We start from the raw sequence: 27779 nt of genomic DNA, 5'->3' as shown, positions 1-27779 counted from the left end.
AGAATGTTTTCGTCTGCGATCTTCTTACACACAAGCCTGCCTTGCATTAGAGTTCATAGCAAGGACACAGCTCTCTGCCACTAGATTATAAGAGGCGGTGGTTAAGAAGATGCACTTGGGGTCAGCAAGGCCTGGGTCCAAGTTCTGTCCCCACTTGTCAGCTGTGTGAGAGACGACGCTACTTAACCATGAGTCTGACTGTGAGATAACAACAGCATCTCCTTCAAGGGAGACTGGTGGGGATTAAATGAGATCATCCGTGCCAAGTGCTAAAGAGCAGTCCCGGCAGATAAGGCTCAGGAGATGACAAGCAGTTTTCTGGGTTTATAAGAACATTACCACATTTCTTTGACCCTCCTTCCAGGTGGTCAGGTCTGCGTCTCTTCCTCTTGAATCTCAGCACTGCGACGGCTCCATGGATCCAACAAAATGCAAAGTAACTTAGTGACCCAGATTCCATTGCAGATTCTGTGTCCTGTCTCTTAGGATGTTCGCTGATGGACCCCAGCCACTTTGTGACAGGGGAGCCCAAGCGGGAGAAGAGGAGCCCAAGCCCCGGGCCGCAGGGAGCCCTCTTGGAAGCCGGTCCTCCAGCACCCTCACTACCCACCACTGCCACATGCGGTGCAGATCGTCAGCTGTCCCCACCAAGCCTAAACTACAGATTTGTGAGCGAAATAAATGACATCGTTTAAAGCCTTAAGTCTTAGAGTGGGTTTGTAGCATAGCAACAGGTGACAAAGCAGGCGCCTATTATTACCTTTGCGTCCTTTCTCCTCTCTAGAGGAGAGGATTGTAGGTAAGCATCATCACAAGACTCAAACTTTTCTACAAGGAATAAACTCCCAGGGGATCCCTTTTTGTGAGGAAACACAGAACTTCCTGGGAAAGAATTCATTTTAAAGCAAAACACAACCTCAGTTTTCATTGTGCCTAACCTTGGCAGAACCCTGCAGAATCGACAATAAATAGGATATATGTAAGTAATAAATGGGGCTTTAAAAAAAAAAAAAAAGCTCTTTAAAGTCAGTAGTACAAATAGCTGTACTGCTTTTTAATCTCAAATAGCCCAATAATGCTACACAGGAGAAACTAACCCCCACTTTGAAAAAGCAAGACATACAGGAGGCCACCGTCTGCACGCATCTAAGGAAGGAGCTAGAGACAAAGCACAGCAGGAAACACCCAAAAAGAAGCAACTTTGGGTGAGAGCTGCGCACAACCTAAGGACACACAGTAGGTAAGGAGCAAACTAGAGAAGCGTGGTTACTTTCCTTTCCTAAATACATTAAAATGTTAATATTTTGTTTAGTTATTAGTATTCTTACGTTGACTCCAATTTTTTTTTTTTTTACACGGTCTTCCACGGTGAGTCTGGGAAGCACACCAGTCACGGGACCCGCGCTTAGTGCCCAGTACTTGTGCTCTGCTGCATTTATCACAAATGGGACGTGTTAGTCCTGATTTAGCCTCCTTTCCGAGGCAGGAGGTCCCACGAGCGCAGGGATGGTCTAGATCCTGCTGTCTCCCGAGCGCCCAGCACCTGCCAGGACAGAACGTGCTCAATAAATACCTGCCGGTGAGATGCTGGAGGACTAGCGCGGAGAAGGCCACCGGGAGAACCGCGGCCGATGCTCAATTACTCGTGTGAATTCTCAGGGGGCACAAACACAATATCCTTTAAAAATAACAAGGGTTTATTCCCTGGCACTGAAATTGCTTTAGAAATTACTGGTTGCTGTCACGAGTTAGAAAAATACTGTGCTCTTCTCCCGGAGGAGTTATTTTTATTCACAACCTCCTCTCCCGTCTACTCAGGCCTCGTAATACCCCCCAGGAGGGTACCACCTCGCGCCTAGAGCCCTCGCGCAGGATTCAGAGCTCCACGGAACCTGTACTTTAATAAATGTCAACTGTAATTGCCTCCTCAGATCCCTTCTCTCCCTGTTTCTGTCAATCTGCTTTCAAAAGCGGTTAACATAATCTCCCTTAAACACTGTTTTTGTCATATCCTTTCCTACCCGAGCCCACGGTGAATTTCAATCCTCCACTGTTTGAAATTTAAAATCATTAAGAATTTAACATATTAACGATTCCCATTAAAGGATTCTGAGGTCCTCCCGTTAATTGTGCTACCCATCATCCCTCCAGACCAAACTCCCATCTTATCATTATCCCTCACAGGGGCACAGAAACGCACGGAAGCCCTGATGCAGCCAAGCAGAGAGGATGGAAGGTTTCTTCTCCAGACACCAGTGAGGGCTCGTTATTGTGTCAGGACGCTACGAGAGGAAGTCCAACGACTTTCCAGAGTGTGCATGAAGGACTTCTCTCCAGTCGCTCATCGAGGGAAAATCACTGTCAACTCCAAATTAATTTCTAGGGATTACTTAGACGCTTGTCTAAAATGATCTCTTTAAAAACTATTTGATTCTGTTGATGTAGCCTTTGTGAGAGGGAACCTGAACTCTCTCACAAAGTCAATGATCCATCTGCATTTTAGCATGCTGATTACTGAGAATATCGAACTCCTTACTGGCAGCGAATCCATTATTATCCTGACTATATAACCCACCCTCACAAATTCCCTGTAACTCTAACTGGAAAAAAAAAAAAAAAAGAATTGAAGGATTACATAATTCAAGGAAATCAATACAACAAACAGCCTTTCAAGAAAACCACTCCATTTCTATTTAATGACTCAACTTACCACCTGCCATTTTTTAAGATGCAAATGAAAAGAGAAAAGATGATCCAGGATCAAAAATGATTAAGAAATTAAATAAAAATGTGAGTACAAAAGACAGAGTTAATGATGACTACAAAGGGAAGGATAAGGAAACGGCAGTTCCTTGACTATTGATTGGATCCTTGTCCATTTTATGAGTCTTTACCTTCCTGCAGTAAATTCGGATCGTTCAGCACGCAAATGTCCCAACGTGTTCTCATGCAGAAGATGAGAGGATCCTCATTACAGAAAAACGCCAACTTTTTTGCACTTGGTATGATAATTAGAGGAACCGTTTAAGAACCCCATGGATGCTCTTGGGCGTCATCCTAGCTGCCATTCAGGCCCTCCGAGTCCTGCAGGATGCACTTGTTTGTCGTCACCTGGAGCCGACGGACCAGGAGCGAAGCGCAGATGGAGGGGTGAAGGGCGGCGACCGCCCAATGACTCGTGCGCGGCTTCGGCGGCCCAGCAGGTGACAGGTGCGTGGGGAAGGCCCTGGGCACCCACCGCGTCTAAGGCAGAGCCCCCACCGACGCCTCGAGCTTCCACTGTCAAGGGCAGGGGCCCCGCGGGAGGCGGCCACGCCCGGGGTCAGGGCAGCGCGGGGACCCGCGGGGACACAGCTTGCGGTGCCAGGCCCTGGTCGCGTCCTGCTCCCACAGGGGCCTGCAGTCCTGAGCGTCCCCCCAGAAGCGGCCCTGCGGCCCCCAGGGAGCCAGGAGGTTGGCCAAGACGCCCGTCTGGGTCCCGGAGGACGGAGCCACCTCCTTCCAGCCCCCCGCGACTGCGAGCAGGTGGCCGTGCTGCCGAGCCGGAGCCTGTACACGGCCCAGAACACGACGTCAGCGAGGAGAAGGCGCAGGCCGCAGGCTGGAGCTCGGGCTGGCGGCGCCCAGGCCTGTGCTGCACCGGCGGGGCCACGCGCCTAGGAAGCCACTTTCACAACGGACACATATGATCTGACCCCCAGCACACCCTCGAAGCTTCCCGAATTGTGAAGCCCTGCTGGGGGTGGAGCGGTTCTGCTTTAGGGCAGCACCTGACACACCACCGCTCCCCGTCCAAGGTGCCCTCACAGGCAAGCACTCAGGACCGCGGCAGCCCCGCACCCCCCGCACCCTCCTGCAGCCGAGCCGGCGAGGACGTAACAGATGGGCCTTGGCTTCCAACAGGCCGCCCCCAGCCTGGGGAGAGCTCGGCCCTGGGCAGGAAGAGGCACCAGCACTCTCTGAGGTAGGAAGACCGCCACCACTGATCTTAGGACACAGAGGATGGCCTGTAACCCTCAAAGCATGAAGAGAAGGGGAAGGTTTAAGGGGAAGATCTTTCTACTAAGATTGAGGTTCGACTGGAAACAATTTTTTCAAGAACCCTCTATGTGCCGGCCCCCGGCTAGGTGCTGTAGCCTGTCATCCCATTTAATTCTTCCAATTTGGAGCCAAGTCCATGACCACACGCCGAGACCAGAGAGATGTGATATCAAAGCACCCACCCAGCCCCATTTACCTGGAAATTTAAAAGCTGATTTAAAGGCCAAACGGCTGTCATACCCAGACATCAGCACACAGACAGTCCTTTCCCCCTAACCTGGGGAGTCTCAACTTCTCTACGCATAAAAGTTACCGCTCAGGCTTGAATATACAAAATCACGTCTTATGAATTATTTCAGAGCTTCCCCAGGGTTTAGTCTGTGCAATATTCTAACCATTAGAACCTAACACCTGTAGGAGCTCCCCCTCCCCTCACCTGCACGGCTGAGTGCCTAGTTGGTGCTTGATACCAAGAGTGAACTCGATCCATGGTTTGCTTTCCATGGAGGAGTTTCAAGAGAAGTGTTAAGGGCTTGTCACCTCTAGCAGTTTATTTTAGCGGAGGGCAAGCATGTGGACCCCAATGGTCCACTAAAGGCAGGTCAACATGCACACATTCAAGCAGAACACATCCAGACCCTGTTGAAACAATTTTTTTTTTATCGTTCCTAGGTCACTTTCAGTACTACATGAAGCAATCCCCCGCTCCTCTATCCAATCCTATGTGAAAAAGTTAAAAAGGAATTTTATTTTAGAACAGATACACCTTTAGAAATATATAATAAATCTTAAAAAAAAAAAGAAATATATAATAAATCTTAAAGTCTGAAAGAAGAGGGCTTTTGACTATAAAATTCATTTAACGTGAAATTCTAAACCAAACTGGGACAGACTGGATGGGAAAAAGTGAAACTGAAGATAGGATCTTGCCTTTCACAAAATTTCACGTGGAGAACTTACCTTATCAATCTTATTTTAGGTGCACAGCACCTTAACTAAAAACCATCATCGGCTTGTCTTAACTGTCTGAAGAAAGATACTGTTCACCTGCTAAGTGACAAGAGTGATGAACAAGCACGTTTTCCATGCCTTCTTAAAGGGCAATAATTATAAGCATCTGAGATACTCACATTTCTTAGACAACCACGGTGACATCCTGCCTTCACTCTGGCTCTCCTGCAAACACTTCCGTCTGCCTTGTAGCTAGGGTGACCTTTGCAATTTTTTTCCCCTGACAATGATGATCAATTTTAAAGATGGACATTAAATATTTACATTTAATAAATTAAAATTTTAAAGCAGAAAAAAAAAAAAAAACCCTAAACGCAATATAACTGGGCTCTTAGGATGATCTTTTAGAAAATCGTATCACATCACTGGCATTCTCAAGCTTAAACACTTCAACGGCTGCCCTGATAGAAGACGAAATCCAACCTTCTCATGGCCTTCACCCTCCAGCATGGTCGGGCCTCTGCCTGGCTCTGCATCTGATCCTGTGCCATTTGCTCAGTCAGTCTCTGATTTCCTGCAGGTCCTATAAATTGTCAAGCTCCTTCCTCTCTTAGGGCCTTTGAATGTGCCGCTCCCTTTGTAAGAACACTCTTCTTCCAACTAGATTCACGCTACCCCTCCACATCTCAGGGCTGGGGGCGGGCGAGGGGTGGGCGGGGCGGGGGAGTGTGTGTGTCACTTTCTCCGAAGAGAACTTTCCCGACCCAATCTAAAGTAATCTCCCTTCTCATGGCATTCTTTCCTTTGGCAATCATAATTTGAACTTAGATGTTTTGGTTTATTGTTTTAATGTCACTCTCCCACTGGACTCGGAAGAGAAAACTCACGCTCCCTGTTTCCCACTCCTGAAACCCGGGACGTCCTTTTGAATGAACGCACACATGGACTGCCTTCTCGAAGATCCTCACCAGGCTCAAATGTCATTTCAAATATGCAATACAGACTTTTCCTTTCTTATTTGTTCAAGACCCATTTACATTTTGACTCCAAAAACTGAAAGGTAGAAGCTAAAATCTCTTACATTTCTCTCCAAAAGAATCACAACCAAAGAGAAGGCAGAGTTTTGAGTACCGCCTCGGATCCTTGTTTCTTCTTCTAATCAAGACAGAGTTAGTCACGAACATGGCAAATGAAATTCCCATGAGAACACGTGGCCTGTAGCTTAGCCACTGAGTGTTACAATGAGGTGGTTAAAAGGTTATCAGGATGCCTCAAAGGTGCACTCGGTATTCTCAGATCAAAGGAAGTCATTCTTAAAAGGAACTGTTAAGTGAACAGTCCCCCAAATTATGATAATCTTCAAACTGCACAAAACGTATTCCTGTTTTCATGCCATTTGTAACTCTGAATCTATCCCGAGCCCAGTGTAAAACAAACAAGCTTTAATTTTCCTCACAAATGTCCTAATGATTCACAAATAATCATCAGCAAGAAGATGCTGCTTGAGTGAGTTCTGTTGCTAAATAATAGTGATAAACATTTTGCTTTCATAGCACTATCAACCTCCATTTCTTAATATATAAAAAAGCACTATTTCGCCTGGTGTTCCATTTTTTCTTTCCTTTCACTAACAGTTAAATGTTCATGAGGGAAAATAAAATTTCTCAGAAGAATGAAAATTGAGGTTTCCTATGTCTGTCTTACTGGGCAAAATATAACGCTATTTACAAATCATCAGCTATTTGTATTTTATGAAGAGTGATTTGCATTCAGAAACAACACACAGCGTCTGGTCAACTCCTCTTCCTGCTTCTCCAGACATGGAACAAAGGCGTTATCTCAGCGGACAGAAAAGGAAACAATTTATGTTTTCATGAATTCAGCTCTGCTCAGCAAATTAATTCATTCATTAATTAAAATGAACAAAAAAAGGGTATATTTTGGTCAATCAATTGCCCGAAATCATAGGAGAATTCTGAAATACAAAAGACTCCATGTTTTACTTAGCTGAAATCAGAATGCTCCTCTTTTATCATGATTTAGCAGACATGTCATAGGAGGAAAACCTCACAATACTCTGTAGCATAGCAGTGGCTGCTTTCAAAACCAGAGTGGAAGCATTATTCTGTTTAGTGACTTTAATTTATTTGAAGAGATTGCCTTTGTTCTTTTGAAGACTCAACCCTGAGCCATAGAACTATACAGGTTTTTTTAATATATAAAGCATTTAATTTCTATGTATAAAACTATAATAAATTTTAAATAAATGTGGTATGTTTTGAAATGTGTTTAATGGGCATTTTCAAATGTTTATTTTTGAGGGAAAATAAAAAAATAAAATATAAATAAAATTTAAAAAATCACTACCATAATAAAATGTATTTTTAATTCCAGTATAGTTAATACATAGTGTGTATTAGTTTCAGGTCTCCAATATGGTGATTCAACAATCCTACACATTACACAATATTATGATAAATGAATTTATCACTCATTTATCACACAACCTATTTCACTCATCCCTCCACCAACCTCTCCTCTAGTAACCATCAGTTTGGTCTCTATTTAAAAGTTTGTTCTTTGTCTTTTTTCTTTGTTCATGTATCTTTTAATTCCACATATGACTGAAATCACATATTTGTTTTTCTCTGATTGACTTATTTCACTTAGCAGTATATCTTCTAGATTCATTCATTGTTGCAAATGGCAGGATTTCATTCTTTTTTCTAATATTCCATCGTGTGTGTGTATACATACACATATGTACATAAATATATGCACACATCACTTCTTTATCCATTCATCTAACAATGGGCATTTGGGCTGCTTCCATAACTTGGCTATTATAAATTATGCTGCAATAAACATACAGGTTGCATATATCTTTTCAAACTAGTGTTTGTGTATTCTTTGGGTAAATACCCAATAATGGAATTACTGGATCAAAGGGTAGCTCTATTTTTAACTTTTTAAGGAACTTCCATACTGTTTTCCACAGTGGCTGCACCAGTTTGCATTCCCCCAATACTGGATGAGGGTTCCTTTTTCTCCACATCTTCAACACTTGTTGTTTCTTGTGTCTTTGAGTTTAGCCATTCTTACAAGTGTAGGTGATAGCTAACTGTGGTTTTGAATTGTATTTCCCTGATGATTAGTGATGTTGAGCATTTTTTCATAAGTTTGTTTACCATCTGGGTGTCTTCATTGTAGAAATGTCTGTTCCTGTCTTCTGTCAATTTTTAATTAGGTTTTTTTTTTTTTTTTTTTTTTGGTGTTGAGTTGTATAAGTTCCTTATGTATTTTGGATACTCTTTGTTGGATAAGTCATTTAAAATATCTTCTCCCACTCTATTGATTGTCTTTCAGTTTTGTTCATTGTTTCCTTTGCTGTGCAGAAGCTTTGTATTTTGATGTAGTCCTAATAGTTTATTTTTGCTTTTGTTACCCTTGCCTCAGGAGACCTATCTAGAAAGATGTTGCTATGGCCAATGTCAGAGAAATTAATTACTGCCTATACTCTGTTCTGGGATTTTCATGATTTCAGGCCTCACATTTAGATCTTTAGTCCACTTTGAGTTTATTTCTGTGTATGGTATGAGGGAGTTGTCTGGTTTCATTCTTTTGTATACAGCTGTCCAGCTTTCCCAACACCATTCATTGAAGAAACTTTTTTCTCATTGCATATTATTGCCTCCTTTGTTGAAGATTAATTGACCACAGAATTGTAGGCTTATTTCTAGGTTTTCTATTCTGTTCCATTGATCTATGTGTCTATTTTTGTGCCACTATTACTATTTTGGGTTTAACTTTATTTTTTTAGTAGTCTCTACACCCAATGTGAGCTTAAACTCACAACCCCGAGCTCAAGAGTCACCTGCTCTTCCAACTGAGCCAGCCAGGTCCCCCGGTACCATAACACTGGTTTTATTACTACAGCTTTATAGTATATACTGAAATCTGGGATTGTGATACCACCAAGTTTAGTTCTTTTTTTAAGAATGCTTTGGCAAAAAAAAAAAAAAAAAAAGTAGAATGCTTTGGCTATTCAGGGTCTTCTGTGGTTTCACAGAAATTTTAGTTATTATTTCTTCTAGTTCTGTGACAAATGCTATTAGTATTTTGATAGGGACTGCACTGAATATGTATATTGTTTTAGGTAGTAAGGACATTTTAACAATATTTGTTCTTCCAATTCATGAGCATGAAAGTTCTTTCCATTTCTTTGTGTTGTCTTTAATTTCTTTCATCAAGATTTTACAGTTTTCACACTACAAATCTTTCATCTCCTGGGTTAAATTTATTCTTAGGTATTTTATTATTTTTAGTGCAATTGTAAATAGGATAGTTTTCTTAATTTCTCTGCCAACTCATTATTAGTGTATAGAAATGCAACAGATTTCTGTATATTGATCTTGTATTCTGACCTTAACTGAATTCATTTATTACTTCTAATAGTTTCTCAGTAGAGTCTTTAGGGTTTTCTACATATAGTAACATACCATCTGCAAATAGGGACAGTTTTACTTCTTATCAATTTGGATACTTTTATTTATTTTTCTTGTCTGATTGCTATGGCTAGGACTTCTCTGTTGAGTAAAAGTGATAAGAGTAGACATCTTTGTCTTATTCATGATCTTAGGGGAAAAGCTCTTAATTTTTTTTTACCATTGGGTATGATGTTAGCTGTCAGTTTTTCATATAGAGTATGTTGAGGTATGTTCCCTGTAAACCTACTTTGTTGAAATTTTTTTTATCATGAATGGATGTTGTACTTATAATGAAATGTATTTGAGCAGCATTTTCTTGACCAATGTCACTTTATAGAAGTGGTTCCCAAATGGGGGCAACTGTGGACCCCAAGGGAAGACCCGTTTGGCTGTCATACCTGCAGAGGTACTACTAGCATCTAATAAACAGATAGACCAGGGCTTCGGCAAAGCATATCACAATGTACAACATAGCCCTCTTCTCACAATAACCACAACAAATACCAGTCCCAAGTATCAATAGTGCTGAAGTGAGATAACCTGCTTCAAAGCAAAAACCATTCAAAGCATTGTTTTAAATTGAGTTTTGAACCCAATGAACTGTTTATGTTTTTTAAAAAGGAAGATCATTCTAGACAAAATCTGAACAGAAGTAGTCACAATCTGAGAAAACTAAAGCATGGCCCCAAATGACATGACTTGGAACAATTTTAAACATATAAAAGGGGGACGCCTGGGTGGCTCAGCGGTTGAGCATCTGCCTGTCACTCACAGCATGATCCCAGAGTCCCAGAATTGAGTCCCACATTGGGCTCCCTGTATGGAGCCTGCTTCTCCCTCTGCCTATGTCTCTGCCTCTCTCTGTGTCTCTCAAGAATAAATAAGTAAAATCTTAAAATATATATATATATAAAAGGTATATACAAAAAAAATAAAATAAAAGGTATATACAACGTTGTAAGTGGACAGAATTTTGGCATAATTGTCTCCACTTATATTCATTTTGAACTTTCATTTTTAGACCTAGTACACAGTAGGTATTCACCAAATATTTGAGGCAAAGAGGAAAGGAAAGATCTATCTTCTTGTACCATACCCCAGGATATTTTATAACATTAAACCAAATTAATGGACTACATTATGTTATTAGGTGTCCTCCAAAGTCCTCCCTTCCTCCATATTACTGAAAGGAAGCCAGCCAGCCAGAATAATTACCCAGTCTCCAACTCTACTGGGTGTGTCCACAAAAGTTCTCCCTGACACACATGATGTTGCTTTTCTTCATTCCCTCTCTTGCTCCCTTTACCATAGGTTTAGGATGCAGACATGGCACTGACACAGTTTCAACCATGCCAAAGAGTCTAATACCCTAAGGAGAGCCATAAGATAGATATAATTTGGGCTACTGAATGACCTACTTGGCTTAGAACTACTTCTCCAGCACAGATTGCTCACTTCCAGAAGGGTACATGAGAAATAAACTTCGTATTTAACCTATCATACTTTGCGCCTCTTTGTTTCAGTCACTTATACAAGGCAATTCTATAATTTGATATCCCCTATGACACAAATACTATAAATGCATTCTGTCTGAAAAATTGTTAAACTGGTAATTTAAAGAAGTTTCAGTGCAAATAATACTTGAAAATCTGTGTTTTACAGTAACTATAGGTTATGAGGAAGAAATGCCATGTCAATAATACTGTTAATTCTCATTTATCAATCTAAAAGGAAAAAGAAGGCATACAAGAAATCTGGATCTGATTGCCCAAGGAATTCATAGTTTCAGTGATGTAATATTTATGTAAACTCACACTAATGACAGCCAGCTGGACCCTGTAAAATGTAGGCTGAAACACAATTTTGACCCTAAAATTCCGTAATTATAGCATTTTCATCTTCTTGTCCTTGTTTCCCTTTGATTAAGGCACTGATAAAAATTCTAGAAGCAAGAAGGAAAAGAAGTGAAAGCCAGAAGATTCCACAAACTAAACAGTATCAAATAGATGATCTCTTAACAGGTTATATATTCAAATTCTGAATATGCAATTAAATTTAATTCAAACGGCTCTGTATCTCTCATGGTTTTCAGAAAATGTAGCTGCTTCTCCTAGAGCACATTCTCAATTAAACTTCAGTTTTTTCTTCCAAACTTCATTTGGCATATCTGTTTAGTCAAAGATTTATTCCTAATTTTTGTGGATGAGGGGCAATCACTGATAAAATATCTCTTATGCAATTAAAATATATTTCAGTTAAGCAGTTCATATTTTACAATAATGCTACACTTATTAAAATATAATCTCCCCAACAAAAATTAATCTCCTGAATATTATATGTTATAAAGTCAAGGACTTCTACTGGGAAATATTTTTACCTTAAACACGAAAGTAATAAAAGTACCAAGATACCTATTATAATTTCATAACATCTTCCCCTCCAAATCATATTTATGAATTGTTCTGATAAGTTTATTGCCATTAATCCAATAATCTACGTAATTGTTTGTGATAACTTGAAAATCAAAAAAACCCAAGGGCCACCTGGGTGGCTTAGTCAGTTAAGCATCTGGCTCTTGATTCTGGCTCAGGTCACGATGTCAGTGTCATGAGATCAATCCCCGCACTGGGTTCCACACTGAGTGTCGAGCCTGCTTTGGATTTTCGCCCTCCCTTCTGCCCAATACGCCACCCCCTGCTGCCACTCACACTCTTAAAAAAAAAAAAAAAAAAAAAACACATCAGGGTAGCATGATTTAAAAGTAAAGCTTGGTCTAAAATATCTTTTTAAAGATTCTAAAATTCTAAAGGATTTGAATACCTCATAACACAATCATTTCTAAATTTTCATATAGTTCATGGTATAAATTAGCTATATTTTTAAAGGAGTCACAATTTATATATTAATTTTAAAAATATTTCCTACATTCAGAGAAATATTACTTTTGACATTTTTTTTAAAACAAGATGTATTTCTCTCCCAATTGAATAGCAATATACTGATTGCTGATTGAGCAGATTTTGAATTTTAATTCAGGAATATCTTTATCGCATTATATGAAATAAAAATAAAAGTTTCACATTCTCTCTCCTTCCCATTTTTTTTTAGCCAGCCACTAATTTATATCCCATTAGTAAAGCAAAAGGCAATTAAACGACACATCTGAACCCAAGTAAATAATACCCTAGTTTCAGTAGTTCCAGTGAATGCACTCAAGGGAACAGTGAGTGACCACAGTGAGTCTACGATGGCTATGACAAATATAGGAAAATGGTATCATCTACTCTTAAAATTATCTAAACAAATCAATCACAATTCTCAAAATTTTAAAAATGACAAAAAGCTTTAAGAATCTCCAAACATACCAAGTTCATGGATGCTACATTTTCTACCGGAGATGAAGTCACCATCTCCCTGGGCTTCCTTTTTGTTTGTCTAGATTTTAATCTATAAACAAAGTAGGCTGGTGTCAGCCAGTGCTTCTCCACAGGCCAGTCCCCTAGAAGGTGATTTGGAAATAGGCAGAGCACTTTGTTTTCATGGTGACTGGCACGTAGGGCAGGGCGAGGGGTGTGCCAACATCCAGGAACTGTCTCAAGTATCCCTGAACTTTCAAATGTCCCTCTATTCATTCCTTTCATAGAACCTTCTCGGTATGACCCCTTGAGCTAAAGAGCAACTCCTTTTACACATAAACAAGTTGTTTTAATTTAGTTTTAACAAACATTAATTTTCCAGGGCCTCAACTTCCATGTAAATGTGCACTTTTGTTTGGAACTTTACCAAGATTCATTCACCATCTCAGGGGAAAAAAAAAAAAAATCACCTCATGCATGGCAAATTCGCTCAACTGTATCGGACTCCCGATAAGCACGCCTGGATCAGGAATCTTTTGCAATGACTGCACTCATGGCAATGCTACCAATAGGTGCAAACCGCCACTTACTTCTTTATCATGTCTTCCACTAGACATGTGTGAGCATTTGTACACTGAAATGCGTATTTTGTTATAAATTATTTCCTGTTATCACAATCAGGGCAATGTACTGGATATTTTTAACATAACCTACTTACATATACAGTTATCTATACACTTCATTGCGGATTAATTAAATAGTAATGCAAAACATTTTATAAAAGAAACCAACCCCCTCCCCAAAACCCCCACTAAATTTGGAGGGATGCAAACCACTGACCTAGATTATGTAGTAAGGCTCCTTGCAACTCCAACATTTCTTGATTCTACGGAAAAACTTTCATTTTGGCAAGCCCTGATCATTACCAAACCTTTAACTCTACTCTTATATTTGAAAGCATAACGATTAAGTTAAAAAGAGAAATAGGGACGCCTAGGTAGCTCAGCGGTTGAGCATCTGCCTTTGACCCAGGGCGTGATCCTGGGGTCCCAGGATCAAGTCCCGCATTGGGCTCCCTGCATGGAGCCTGCTTCTCCCTCTGCCTCTCTCTCTCTGGGTCTCCCATGAATAAATAAATAAAATCTTTAAAAAAAGAGAGCGAGAGAGAAATAATACGGTTGCTCAGGTGATACGTAAAAACACAGACTCTGCTAAACTTTCAAACATTTGCACAAGTGGTGGGAGATGTCACAGTAGCTGATGCCTTTTTCAGGTTAATAGAGAGAGACAGAAAAATACCAGAGGTAGAACTGGAGCCTCCACATCCATTTGGTCTCAAAAGTCTACACTATTGGGCTCACAGGTGACCCTGTCCCTCCTTTGGGCTGAGTGCAATTTTGTCTGTGATATACTGTCTTAGCAATTCTCCCACAAAGTTCATTTGTCAAGAAAATATACGCTGGCAAGCAATGCAAATGCTTCAAGTGTGGAATGAGGTGAATACCTCTCACAACCAAACCTCCTGCACAAGTCTACTTGGCAAAGCTTGTCATTCAGAAAGCACCACCTTCAACTCATTATTGGCAGCTGGTATAACTCTACTCCTATTTTTCTGAGGCAATCACTCTCTGTCATCAGACTGAGGAGTAATTATCCCCACGGTACCAATTTCCAGCCTGTGAAAATTAACTGTAGCCACCCCTTCCCTACACAACTGGATTCTCAGCACACCCACCTTCTTCATTATGTCTGACCATCCACCGTTGTTATTATACCTCTTTCCCCCACTCTATTAGCTCCCATATGAGGCAAAAATTCAGCATCTATAGATGTTCATATATTAGATGACCTCCTAAGACAAAGTTTGAGGACCCCCCACCTTGGGGGGAGAGAGGGGGTGTTCAGGAAACAAGCCCGTACTTCATAGATAATAAATATAGCCATCCTGGCCAAATGACCAAGATTACATACAAAGTATTTACTATAAAAGAAAAAAAACAGAAACACTTAGGTTTGGCTAATATACCAAAACAAGTACAAGACTAACAACCACCAATGATAAAACTGTGCATTAAGAAAACTTAATGTTATTTTTAAAGCAATAAAAAGCTTAGATATTTAAATAATGTATAGAATACTTCACAAGCTGTGAAAATTTCAAAATTTCTAGAAGATCGGATGAAAACATAATACAACAATGGGAAGGTATATGTAGTTTTTAAAAGATAGACATGTTAGTTTTTAACTCTTCAGAGTTTCAGAAAATAAGAAGTCATTTATAATTTACACAGGAAGGAAAAGCTCCATTATCAGCAACATCTTTTATAAATGACTCTCTTAATTTTTCCTCCCTGACCTCACAGGCACATATACCAAACTTCCAATTTTCTAAAAACTTATAACCAAATAACCACATGAAACAAAACAGCTTAAGTCTCAAGTTTCTCATGCTATATACTTTAGTCTCAATCCCCATCATTAGACTGACCATCTGACTTCAGTGTTTGGGGTTTATAAAGATTATGGGTTGGCATTTGGGGTGAGGGGTACATTTTAATCAGATGTAACATCTTAAATATACACGGTTCAAAAATTAAGAAAAGCAGCTTTGCCATTGGCCCCGAAGAAAGAAAATGATACAGCAACGGGGCTTGGCCCCAGAAGCTTCTTACCCGCAGGGCCTCGATGACCAGGTCTCTGGCCTCCAGCTCCCCTTCCATCACGCTGAGGAGCATCCGGAGCTCTGATTTACTGAGGGTGTCCACATCAAACTCTTTTTTCTGTAACACAAATATTGAAGAAGCAATCACAAAGCTCTTCATAAGACAATACACACATCTTCAGGTATGCAATGGATCATTTTTATCTCAGTGGCTCAGCAAATCCCAGCAGCGCAGGGGCCCTATTCAGCAGCAGACAATCTATGCCCAGACCTTCTAGGAGGGGGTAGAAACCAGAAGGCCTAAATCCCAAATCTCTTCACTAAGGAGATCTATTTTCTCCAGCCTGCCTGCCCACCTGGATTCAGAATCTGTTCAAATTGGAGCAGAAATTTTAAAGTCTCTGGAGTTTCTATCAAAACAGGCCTAGTGTAAGTTCAGGAAAAGTTGCAGGGGTAGCAAAGAAAGCACGAGAATGTATTCCTAGAAGGGCCCCAACCAACATAGAGGCTCCTGGGAGGTTATTATAAATTCCAGGACATCCAATAATAACAGGTCATGTTTATAGAAGGCTCTGCAGCAGAGGTAACCAGCTGGCAGCCTTCAGCCAAATCTGGCCTACAGATGTGTGTAACTTGGGCAACAAAGTGTTTTGTTTTTTCACTCAGCCAGCATTTAAAAAAACAAAATTTTGTAAACCCTGAAGATGTCACCAAAAAATCCAGATCTCTGGTTTCTCTTCAAAATTCAGGTGACCAGTTAGCCCCGGATTCACATTCCCACAGAGTAATAATCTGCAGAAGCAGGTAGGGGCAGTCCCTTTAGAAGGAGCATGCTCTTCACTTGGCTGCCCTGCCCTCCCCACCACACACACACACACACACACACACACACACGCAGGCATGTGTACTTTCAAGAGGTCTGGCCCCCCACTCGCATTTAGTCAACTGGGTCCGTGCTCAGGCGAGTCTGGAACCTGCCATGTGGTGATCAAACGCTTGCTTGGGCAATGCCTCTGTAGCTCCTTCCCGTTCCAAAGGGAGGCCAAGTAGAGCAAGCGAGACTTCCAGAGACTCAATTACACCTCGAGGTATTAGCACCGTGGCCCAGGGATCGCAATCCTCATCCATCACTCTTCCAGCCCTGCTGTCTCCTCTCCACTCCTGCTCTGGTAACTGCTTCCAGTTTCACCTCTTCAAATCCCAGATATACCACGGATGCCCAAAACTATTGTCTCCAACTTTGCCCCCTTCTTTCCTGACAAGCTTTATGAGCAGGTCTTTTGGCAGCCAAATTAGAGAAGATCAACTAGAGCCCTCACAGCTCAGCTTGGGGTGAATCCACAGCCCGGGCTCCCTTTACACGCACCATCCAGAGAGCCCTTCTGGGCAGAGACTCCTTGGATAAACCCACTCCCATCGGAGGGAGAGGGACACGTTCACCCCCAAATGCCTCAGAACGCCCAACCCTCAGAAGCCATTCCTCGGGCCATTCTGGAACATCATTTCACATTTGCATGGCACCCAAGGGTTTCCAAAGTATTCTCAAAGAACCAAATCTAATATGTAAGGTATTATCGCCCATCTTCGGTTAAGAGAGCCGCAACCCAGAGAAGTTGGATGACACAGCCACGTCGTTCCACCAGGAAACGACAAAACGACAACCAAGTGCTATGACTTGTCTGCACACTTTACAAGCACAGGGACTGCATTCTAGAGATGGAAAATGGTGCCATTCTATCAATCAGCCAATAAGAACTCGTTTAGCACCCAGATACCTGACTGTATATTATCCTCGTGATGACACGTAAGCAAACACTGGCAAACCCATAAATGATTCCAGGGCCTTTCAAACAGGCATAACCAGAACTGGCTATTTCTCAGTTTCAAAGAAACCTTCTAGGAGGAGATAACAGCACAAAGGGGAAAGAGACCAGAGCTGGCAGGTTCTCCACAGATTTTAAAAGGGCCCTCCTCTTAAAATTGTTGCATTTTCCACACACATTAGAGCAGTTATTTGGAAAGGCAGGGGCTCAGGATGGAGAAAGAGAAAAGAAAAACCTACAGCCAAACCTAAAGGATGGGTCATTTCTAGGATGCCCTTGCTCAGAAAGTTAAGAGATCTTCCCTGTTGGGGCGCCCACGTGGCTCAGCTGGTTGAGTGCGAGCTCTTGGTTTCAGTTCAGGTCATGATCTCAGGGTCATGAGACTGAGCCCAACGTTGGGCTGCACGCTCAGCGTGGAGTCTGCTTGAGGATTCTCTCCCTCTGCCCCTCCCCCCCGGAATAAATAAATAAATCTTTAAGAAAAAAAAAAAGAGATTCCTTGTGAATTGCAAAATCTAATATACTAGGGCTCAAATTCTGCTCCCACTACATAATGCTGTCACACAGGGTCTTATGACCCCAATCGTTCTCAAAGGTGGGCGGGCAGAAGCACCATGGGGAGACCTTGTTAACAGACTGGGGGAGGCGAGGGGGCACCTCTGGGGTTCCTGATACAGGTTTGGGGTGGAGCCTTGAATCTGCCTTTGTAAAGAGCTCCTGTTGCTGCTGCTGGTCCAGGATTACCCTGGGAGAGGCATTTCCTGGATCTTATCTGATCTGAACCTAACGTTTCACCCGCAAAGTTCTTACACATGAAGGAAGTAAGTGCTAAATAAAAGTGGTGATTGTTGTTATTTGCACGAGAGCACCCAGGTGTTTTATGTAGGGAGGAGTGAGCTATTGGCTATAAGCCTATTTCTTTGAAAATCTACCAGCCTCAGTCCAATAAAAACTCAGTTTATTGACAATGATGAAAGACAGACTCTTTTATCCTGCTTCTTCCCACTGAGATGGGAGAGTAAGCTGCAATTCTTATGTGCTTTGGAGGGTAATGTTTTATTAATGCTGCTGCTGGTTGTTCTAAAGATTTTAATTAATTGTATATTTTATTGTCCTTGTTTCCCCGAAGCTTCATAAGCAAGGCACTCTATTTTAAATACTAATAAATTATGAAAGACATTGCCAAGATTCTGATTCATATTAGAGTCAAGAGTGCTTGCTCTGGTTCCATCATCATCAACATTACATGTGAACTGCAACCAACACTTCTGTTTTTTAATATACCGCCATCAATAAAAAGGGAAATTCATTAAAATAAAAAAGTTATAAAGGTTCTTGCTAAACCACTGATTAGGTCACACAGAAAGGTAAAAAAAAAAAAAAAAATGTTTCCCATAACAGTGTATTAAGTGATGCACTATTCTATTTATTTTTATTTATTTTTTATTTTTAAGGATTTTATTTATTTATTTATTAATGAGAGACAGAGAGAGAGAGACTGAGACACAGGCAGAGGGAGAAGCAGGCTCCATGCAGGGAGCCTAACGTGGGACTTGATCCCAGGTCTCCAGATCACACCCTGGACTGAAGGCAGGCGCTAAACCGCTGAGCCACCCAGGGATCCCCCAACACTATTTTAAATATAGGGTTTGCCTGCCTGCCGCTCCTTCCCCTAGGCTTCTCATCCCTGGGTCCTCACTAAAAAACACTACCACTTCCTGGCCTTCAAGAATAAGATAATTATAATACTAGTTTCAAATTGTCATTCTGCAATGCTTGATGTTTCTGTCCACTATCCTGGCAAACAGTAAGTATATGAAACCATGCTAAATATCATTTATTTTACAAATAAATTTGAAGTGCTTTAGTATTGAAAATATAAAAAAGCCCAAATGCAAAAATCCCAATAAAAAAGTATCTTTGTTTTGGGGATCCCTGGGTGGCTCAGCGGTTTAGCATCTGCCTTCAGTCCAAGGCGTGATCCTAAAGTCCTGGGATCAAGTCCCACGTCGGGCTCCCTGCAGGGAACCTGCTTCTCCCTCTGCCTGTGTCTCTGCCTCTCTCTATCTCTCATGAATAAATAAGTAAAATCTTTTTTTTTAAAAAAAAAAAGTATGTTTCATATGAAGTGGTATTTATCTGACTTGGCAGATGTATAGTACAGAGGTACTCAGGTATAGAAACATTATTAATGTTTTTCCTCTAAGAACAAAATAATGGTTCTAAATTTCTTAATTTTTAAACCATGTTGAGGTATGACTGACATACAAAATACCATACAGGTTTAATATATACAACTTGATGCATATGCAGATATAGGAAACCATCACCAGAATCCATGCCATGAATAAATCCATCACTTCCAAGTTTCCTCCTACCCGTTTTTTTTTTTTTGGGGGGGGGGAGGGCATAAATCTTAGATTTTAAATGGCAAACTAACTTGATAACCTAATTTTCAAAAAAAGAAGATAGGATAGATGCAAACGCCACCACTCCCATAAAAATTAGGATCTCCGACAGGACATCCATGGAAACGTGACACGTCCACACCCCCAACAATGACAACAAAATCACAGCAGACATGTTCACGCCCTAAGCTTTATTATTACTGTCCTTGTTTTCTTAAATAAAGAAAAATCCAGATCTCATTTTTAAGTGACAGCAAGGCAGTCAAAAAAGAAGGGGGAGGGGGAGCTACATTTCAACTCTACAAGCCACACCCCTGCCTGTCATGTTTGATGTTTGCCAGGAAAAGTACTCCAGGAAAAGTGCTTAACACCTAGTTTTAAAAATCTGACACAGGCAGCTTAACCTAATCCAGAGTCTGGTCATCAAATGGAGAGAGAGAGCTCGAGCCTCCTTTGGGATATAAACGCATATACAAAGGAGGAGACACAACCCCAAACTCTTAGTGTTCAACACAGCAGTCTTCAACAAGCTCTAAATTACTTGGGGGTGCGGGTGGTGGTGGGGGTGGGGAGGGTATTCTTCCAGATTTTCTTATACAGGCTCAGAGAGAGAGGGAGGGAGAAGACGAAATAGAACCTGGCTGAGTTAAGTCTTCTTCAATTGCCAGAACTCAATGTACGTAGGCCAATACCAGTTCCCTCCACCACCACTCCACACCCTCACCTGGGGCGGGGGGGGGGATCTAAAAATATTGGAGTTTATGTAGGGAATTTCAACAGTCACAGCCAAATAGGGCCAGAGGATCCTCACCATATCCTTTAAGAATTTAAGGAGTCAGAGCATTGGTGGCTGCCAGAAAGCATTTAAGAGAGCCTACGGCCCACAGTGGCAGGAGCACCTCTCAGATCTTTGCCCGAACTTATGGTAAAAGATCTAGTGACCAGAGAGCCAGATTCGTTCTCTGGCACTTCCCGCAGACCCCGAGAACGTGTCCTCTGGTTTCAAGTCTCGTGGGCTACCCCGCGTGGGATCAATGAGTTTCCCACACGGCAAAGAGGCGAGGTGAGAAAAGCCAATGGGCTAGGAGGACATTATTTCATCTGTTCGGGCCTTCAAGTTTCTCGGCGGTAAAATAAGAATGTTGTCCTAAGTGATCTCTAAGATCTCCCCCAGCTCCAAATGTCCGGATTTCACGGGCTGTCGGGGTTCCTAGGTTACTGCGCTGAGGAAATTTAGGTCCTTTTATGAAGCCTTTGAAAAATAGTTGAGATAAATTGGTTTTTGCCTCTTTGCTCTGAAGTTACAGACCTGTGTTTTCTTTCCAGTCTAACAGTGCATGCTAATAATTAATAAGATGCATTCAGAACTTCCTACGTAAGCGAAATGTATGGCTTGGGGATGAATAAGAGGCGGTGAAGAAGGGGGAAGGCAATGAAATTCACCTTAAAATTTCAAGGAGAAAATAAAAATCTGAAGACTGTATCATCAGCATGGAAAAAAAATCCACCTTTCCAGGTACACAGAATATTTACAATATTAACATATGAATTCAGACACTTCTGTGGATTTTCATGAAGAAAAGCATATTTTCATGCTCTAAAATGATTTCAAATCTCTCACATTAACTCCTGCTTTGAGATTATTCCCCCCCATTTCCTCGACTGGGAGGAAAGAGAGTTACTGACAGGGTTTGCATACCTTCGATTTTATTCTTCCTAATGCTTTCTCCTCTAATCCGTGGGAATCCTATCTTTCTAGCTATCCTATCCTAGCTCAAATCCCACTCTCAGAGGTCTTGATGGACTCCAGAAATCTCTCCTCGTCTACGCTCAGCCCTACAGACTGCTCTACTGCTTCGTTCAGCAATTAATCACATCCCCGCCTCGTGTATTTCTATATTTTCCACCCACACTAGAAATGTGAGGCCAGAGTATTGCATCCTCATGTGATTTTTTACGTAACATGCATGCCCACCCACTTTTGGTATAAAATGCCTATTTCATGCAGTCGGAACACAAAAAGCATATAAATCATGTAAAGGACACATCTGGGGCGCCTGGGTGGCTTAGTCTGTTAAGTGTCTGCTTTGGGCTGAGGTCATCATCTCCAGGTCCTGGGATAGAGCCCCACGTTGCAGGGGGGGTGGGGAGCAGCGGTGTTCCTGCTCAGTGATGAGTCTGCTTGTCCCTCTCCCTCTGCCCCTTCTCCCCACTCATGCCCACTCTATATTAGTAAATAAAAAAATTAGCGTATGTGTGTGTGTGTGTGTGTGTGTGTATATATATCCCTGTCTTACTAAGACACAAGGTTGTGGCCCACTCTAAGGCCAACCAAGTAACTGGTCAATCATCTTCCATCTTCATTCATCATTCGTTGTTTCAAAAATCAATTAGAGTAATCTAATCTAGGGCCACTTGGTGTGGGGCTTTGAAGGACCATACTGAGAACGGGGGTCACCTCTTCATGGCTTCGCACCTCAAATCAACCCCACCGCCTGAGGGCTTTCATGCAAGACAAGCAACCTAAGATACGGAAGGGAGATAGAGCTCACAAGTAAACAGAATGCCGGGAAGGAAACCTGGTATGGAGAGAACTAATTTTGAGTATAAGCAAACCGGAATGAAAAGCAGAGAAGTAGCTGGGGCAGGGATGACAAGCTCTGATAATTAAGCGCGGCTACATCCCTTCTTCTCCTTTCAGAGCTCCTGTCTGTCTGCATGACCTCTTTGGGAAAAGAAAAAGACCACATCTCAGGACAAAACAAATGCCTATTTCCATTCTAATCCAGCTTTCCCCATGTTCCAACAGCCCTACATGGGACAGCTCCACATGCAAACTCGCATCCAGATCCAATAATTGCCCTTTAAGAAGCTTATCATGCATTGAAGAATGTCAGCTTGACAATCTGTAGGTGGCGAATGGCAGCATGCTGATTTTCAAATGAAGAAGCTGAGACAGAGAGTGCCAGGTGATATTCTTACAGTTACAGAGCCCTTCTGTGGAAGCACTCGGGTCTTTGGAATCGTCTTTTTGCCTTTTCAATGAAATATAAACGTGTCAGAAGCCAATCATTTGCGAACAAGCATGCAGAGTGCTGTTAACTTGGTTATACTGCATTTACTATAACAACCTTGTAACTCCATCCTTTATCTGCTTGGCTATTTACTAACAATTTATCTCAAGAGCAGTTTTTTTTCCCCTTAAAAAAAAAAATCAAGATTTCTATGGGCATGGCATCATACTGTGTGCAGCATTAATAACATGATCTCATTATTTTTGTACAAGGTATTTATAAAAGAGTAACACATTTTTAAAAATCCTTTGACTTCAATGTCATCATCATCTTTCTTGTACCTGTTCTCCATTTTTTAACCTAATGTCTAAAAGACAAGTTTCCTTTTCCATGTTATTTATACAAGTCTTTCAAAGAAGCCCCAGTAGAGAAGAATACAACTGAGCGCATTGAGATCATCTTTTCTAAAGCAACACTCAGATCTGCTTAGGTGGCAAAGTTTATGGGGGCAGAAGGGAGACAAACTGCTCTCTTTTCCTAGGCACGTTTAAAGTTGAATTCTAGCCCCCAGATTGCTGGGCATTTGCAGATTATTCCGAAGCCTTGTCTGTCTTCCTGCCCAATCTTTCCTTTTACTCCCTTTTCCTGTTTCCAAGCTTCCTTCCATTTCTGCCTTGACCTCCCCTCAATCATCCCCTCCCTTCATACCTCAGTGGGTGACCTGACCTTGACTCTATTAGAGGAACAATTCAGGATGGAAAGGATGCAGTTACCGTTCCACCAACACATTCCCAGCCTCAGTCATTATTCTGAAGACAGATCATCTACAGGGAAAACTAACAGTGTTAGAAATTATTACTAATATTTTGTTAAAACCTGTGAATCTGAAAGGTCACTGAGAAAAGCAGCTTGGAAAAAGACAATATACAAATAAAAACAAGAACCCAGAAAATCAGAAAAATCAGGGTTATCTTCCAGAAACAAGAAAAAACTCTATAACATCTATAATGTTGATTACTATAAATCATAAGCCACTAATTTCATTACAATCTAGTAACACACAAAGTAAATTTCCCAATCAGCCAAACAACATTAAGTATTATGATACAGCTTCTTGCTGAGTGTTTGTTTTCTTCATTCGATATATGTGAAACACCTACCATGTATTTGCCAGGCACAGGGCTTAACCTTCGCTTTCTTTGAGAGACAAAACCCACACTGCGTTTCTTGAAGGAGGCTGCCTCTTCCAGCTACAGCCCTGCTGTCCATGAGATCAGCAGCAGATATTTGTAAACGGCTGAATAAGTGCTCAGACTGTGAAACATTTTCTCATCTCATAAAGTTACATGAAACACAAGAGGACAGAACCAACTGGCAATCTAGCCTAGGCATGGATTCAATCACTGAGAAGACAAATGCCTTTCTCTACCCAAAATTGCTCCTATGAGAAATGGAATAGCAACATACCAACAATAATAAAGTCAAAAAAAAAAAAAAAACCGGCAAGAAGTATACATTTAAGAAGAAAAAAAGAGTGAAAAGCATCAGTTATATTCTAATCGTGGGGGAACATTTCAGTCTATTTCCTCAATTTCTAACCTATTTTTCTAACGTACACAGTTGAGATTGAAGCTGAAACCTCTATGCTTATCTTGGAAAGCCACTCACATGTGCCCCAGGCCACCTTTCAAGAAACCCAAAGTACCAGCCACGTCGTACACAGCTTCCTGCAGTCTCCACTGCAGGTCCTCCTTCCATCTCTAGGCCCAACTCAGATGCCATCTGTCTGTGGAATGTTTCCAGGTCCTTCCACTAGGGATCCCCTCCATGACTCTTCCTCCCCAGATTCCTAATACAAAGTATTTGTGCCTTTCATGGCACCATCATGTCTGGTTAGATTCCTTGGTATTTATGTTTCTACAGCTGGAAAGCAATGTGTTACTTCTTATGGCAGCAACGATGTTACTCGAAACACCATCATCTATGGTAAGTGGGGGATAATGTGTTAAATCTAAATTATTCCCTACTTAATTCTGCTGTGAAACTTTCAGTATTCTGTAGCTGCCATATAACTATGGTTTTTGTTTATATTTTCAAGAAAGCTTAGCACAATTGGCCAAGAAAGTGCTTTTCTTTACATTTACATTCAGTACTGTCACCTGGAAACAAAAATTTCCAAGGTACCAGCTGCTAATTTGTTTAATATTCCTTTTGTGCGCTTGATGAAAGCACTGTCCAAGTTTCTCTAGTATTATCACCATGACAACAAAAATTTTATGTCTACTTTTTTGCATATTAGTTGCTCCAGAAAAGTCCAGAATGACAAGAATGTCCGTCAGCTTGCCAACCACGGCTCTTAAAGGGATCTCCATTTTCCTCTCACTCTTAAATTCTTTGGTGACAATAAAAAAGCAGGAAGATTTCTGTTTTCCATACTGCCTTATCCATTAGGAGTTATTTTCAGAGTAGAAATAGCAATATAGCCTATAAAAGTCATCACATTTGGCTAAGGCACTGAAAATAACCCAGGTCTCCTCAGCATGGTTCACAGCGAAGACTATTAATATGATCCTATTGAATAATGTAGCTGTTACCCAGCTTTACACTTGGGATGCTTTCAGGATTTAAACAGCTAAGAACAAGGATCACAAACTAAATTTAAAACACTCCACTGAAAATCACATTAAGCTGAAAACTATAAATTAAACTTGTCTCTAAGCAACAATCTAAATAGTCAAAACTTAGTGAAAACACTCACTTTCAAAAATAGCCTACTGCTTTGGAGTCTCCATTGGCTCGCGACTGCCAAATGTACATATAAAAGTGCCTAAGATGTAAACTAATTCGAAAGGAAATAAATCTCTAAAAGCCCCCCCCAAAAAAAATTTTTCACTAAAAATGAAAAAAACTAAGTCCTCAGTTGCCATGAATCCAAAAATGCATAAAAATGTCTTTGATTTTTAATCATTAGATAAGCAGCAGTTATGAAGACAACTATTCTCCAACCTGGCTTCAATTTTAAAATCAGTCTATAAATCACGGAAAGTGATATGGGTGGGAGGACCCTCTGTTAAGTGAAAAGTAAAATGGCCCAGGTTACTGCATAATAAGCCATCATCAGAATTTTACTAAAAATTCATTTCTTAAAAAAAAAAAAAAAGGTATTAGACCAAGCATCCTATTGCATCCTCCAAGGATTCTACAGAACAGAAATAAAAAGTGTCACTGTCACATCCCCCCCCCCCCCCCTTGGCCATGATCGTCACCCAGGGCAATTGGTAAAATCCCCGCCTCTCCGCAGCGAAAAGTCAGACTCCTGAAGGTTTTCAGCAGCGGGAAGCGAGCACTGACCTTGTTAACAAAAACCTGCCTGGAGTCCAGGGCTCTGACGGTGGAGCCGCCAACGAGCTCGGCCGCCGCGCTGGGCGGGTCGGGTCGGGTCGGGTCGGGTCGGGTCGGGCCCACCCCGCGGGCAGGTGCTCGGCGGTCGGCGGCCGGCCGCTGGGGGCGCCGCTCAGACCCGTCCCGGCGCGGGGACCAGCCCCCCCAGGTCGCCCCCGCAGCCCCCAGGTCGCACCCCGCAGCCCCCAGGTCGCACCCCGCAGCCCCAGGTCGCACCTCGAAGCCACCTTGCAGCCCCCAGGTCGTCCCCTGCAGCCCCCAGGTCGCCCCCGCAGCCCCCAGGTCGCCCCCAGGTCGCCCTCTGCAGCTCCCAGGTCGCCCCCCGCAGCCCCCAGGTCGCCCCCCGCAGCCACCTTGCAGCCCCCAGGTCGCCCCCTGCAGTCCCCAGGTCGCCCCCAGGTCGCCCCCTGCAGCTCCCAGGTTGTCCCCCGTAGCCCCTAGGCAGCACCCCGCAGCCCCCAGGTCGCCCCCCGCAGCCACTTTGCAGCCCCCAGGTCGCCCCCCGCAGCCCCGGGGAGGAAGGCGCCGCTCGCTCCCACCCCCCAGAGGTCTGCGGCGTCTACACAGCCTGTTCCGCGGGGTATGTCACCGAAGGGAGCCGGATTCCTCTGAACCCTGCAGCTCACGTTTTCCGTGCAAAGAACGAAAAGTCGATTTTTCCCGAAAGTTTCCGATGAAGACTTGCAAGTTTTGCAAGCGGCACCCGGCAGCCCCGCTCCCCGGGGCGCTGGCCGGTCGCGCCCCCTCCCCTCCCCTCCCCTCCCCTCCCCGGCTGCGGGCTCCCCCGGGGTCCGCCTCCCGCTGGAAGCTGCGCGCCCCGACGCGGGGGAAGAGCGGCCCCGCGGGTCCCGGCCCCCCCCCCGGCCCCCCCGGCCCCCCGCGCCCCCGCCGCCCCCGGACTCCGGCGCAGGCCTCCCCGCCGTGCGGCTCGGGCTCGGGGTCGGGGTCGGGGTCGGGGTCGGGCGGGCTCGGCTCGGGGCGCACACAATGGCCCACCTGCCCGGGCCGCACGGATGCCCCGAGGCGGCGTCACCCCGCGGCCGCCCACCCTGCGCCGCCGGCACCGCCCGACCCGCCGCAGGGCGCCCCCGGCCCCCGCCCCCGCCCGCCCCCGCCCGCGCCCCCGCCCGCGCCCCGCGTACCGCCGCCTCCGCCGCGCCGCCCGCCGCGTCCTCCGGGCCGCGGGACACGCCGGGCTCGCAGCTCGCGCCGGCCGTCGCCATCTTCCCCTGCGCGTCCGCGGCCGAGCTCGCGGCGGCTCCGGGCCCGGCCTCCCCGCGGCGGCGCTCAGCTCCCGGCGTCCGCCCGCAGCTCCGGGCACGCGGCCGCCACCGCCGCCGCCGCCGCCGCCGCCGCCGCCGCCGCCGCCGCCGCCGCCGCCGCGCGCCCCCGCCCCGCCCCGCCCCGCCCCGGACGAGCCCGCCCCGCAGACCGCGCCCCGCCCCGCCCCTCCGGGCCCCTCCCGCGCCCCGCACCCCCGCTCGGGGCTGCCTGCGAGCCGCGGCCCGGGGAGGGAGGTGCGGGCAACGGGCGCGCGCGGGCGGGCGGGCGGGGGGAGCGCGGCCCCGGACCCCCCACCCCCCCCGGAGGCGGCGCGGAGCACCCGACCCCGCGGATGCCGGGGCGCCCTGTGCG

General features: G+C 43.6%; 1 protein-coding gene across 1 annotated transcript in view; it reads right to left on the bottom strand.

Moving 5' to 3' along the window:
- LOC144288462 (cortactin-binding protein 2-like) overlaps window positions 1-27446 on the bottom strand; it is a 78320-nt gene extending 50874 nt beyond the window's left edge. The window contains exons 1-2 of the mRNA XM_077855945.1: window positions 27287-27446; window positions 15508-15615 (exon numbers count right to left, since the gene is read on the bottom strand). Of these exons, the coding sequence (XP_077712071.1) occupies window positions 15508-15615; window positions 27287-27367 (189 nt within the window). The 5' untranslated portion in view covers window positions 27368-27446. The remainder of the gene's footprint in view (window positions 1-15507; window positions 15616-27286) is intronic.
- Between the last annotated feature and the right edge of the window lie 333 nt (window positions 27447-27779).

This window comes from Canis aureus, chromosome 18 (assembly GCF_053574225.1).
Source record: "Canis aureus isolate CA01 chromosome 18, VMU_Caureus_v.1.0, whole genome shotgun sequence".
In the NCBI taxonomy this organism is placed as follows: domain Eukaryota; kingdom Metazoa; phylum Chordata; class Mammalia; order Carnivora; family Canidae; genus Canis; species Canis aureus.
The sequence above is the reverse complement of the archived record's forward strand: the minus strand, read 5'-3'. Positions and strand labels throughout refer to the sequence as shown.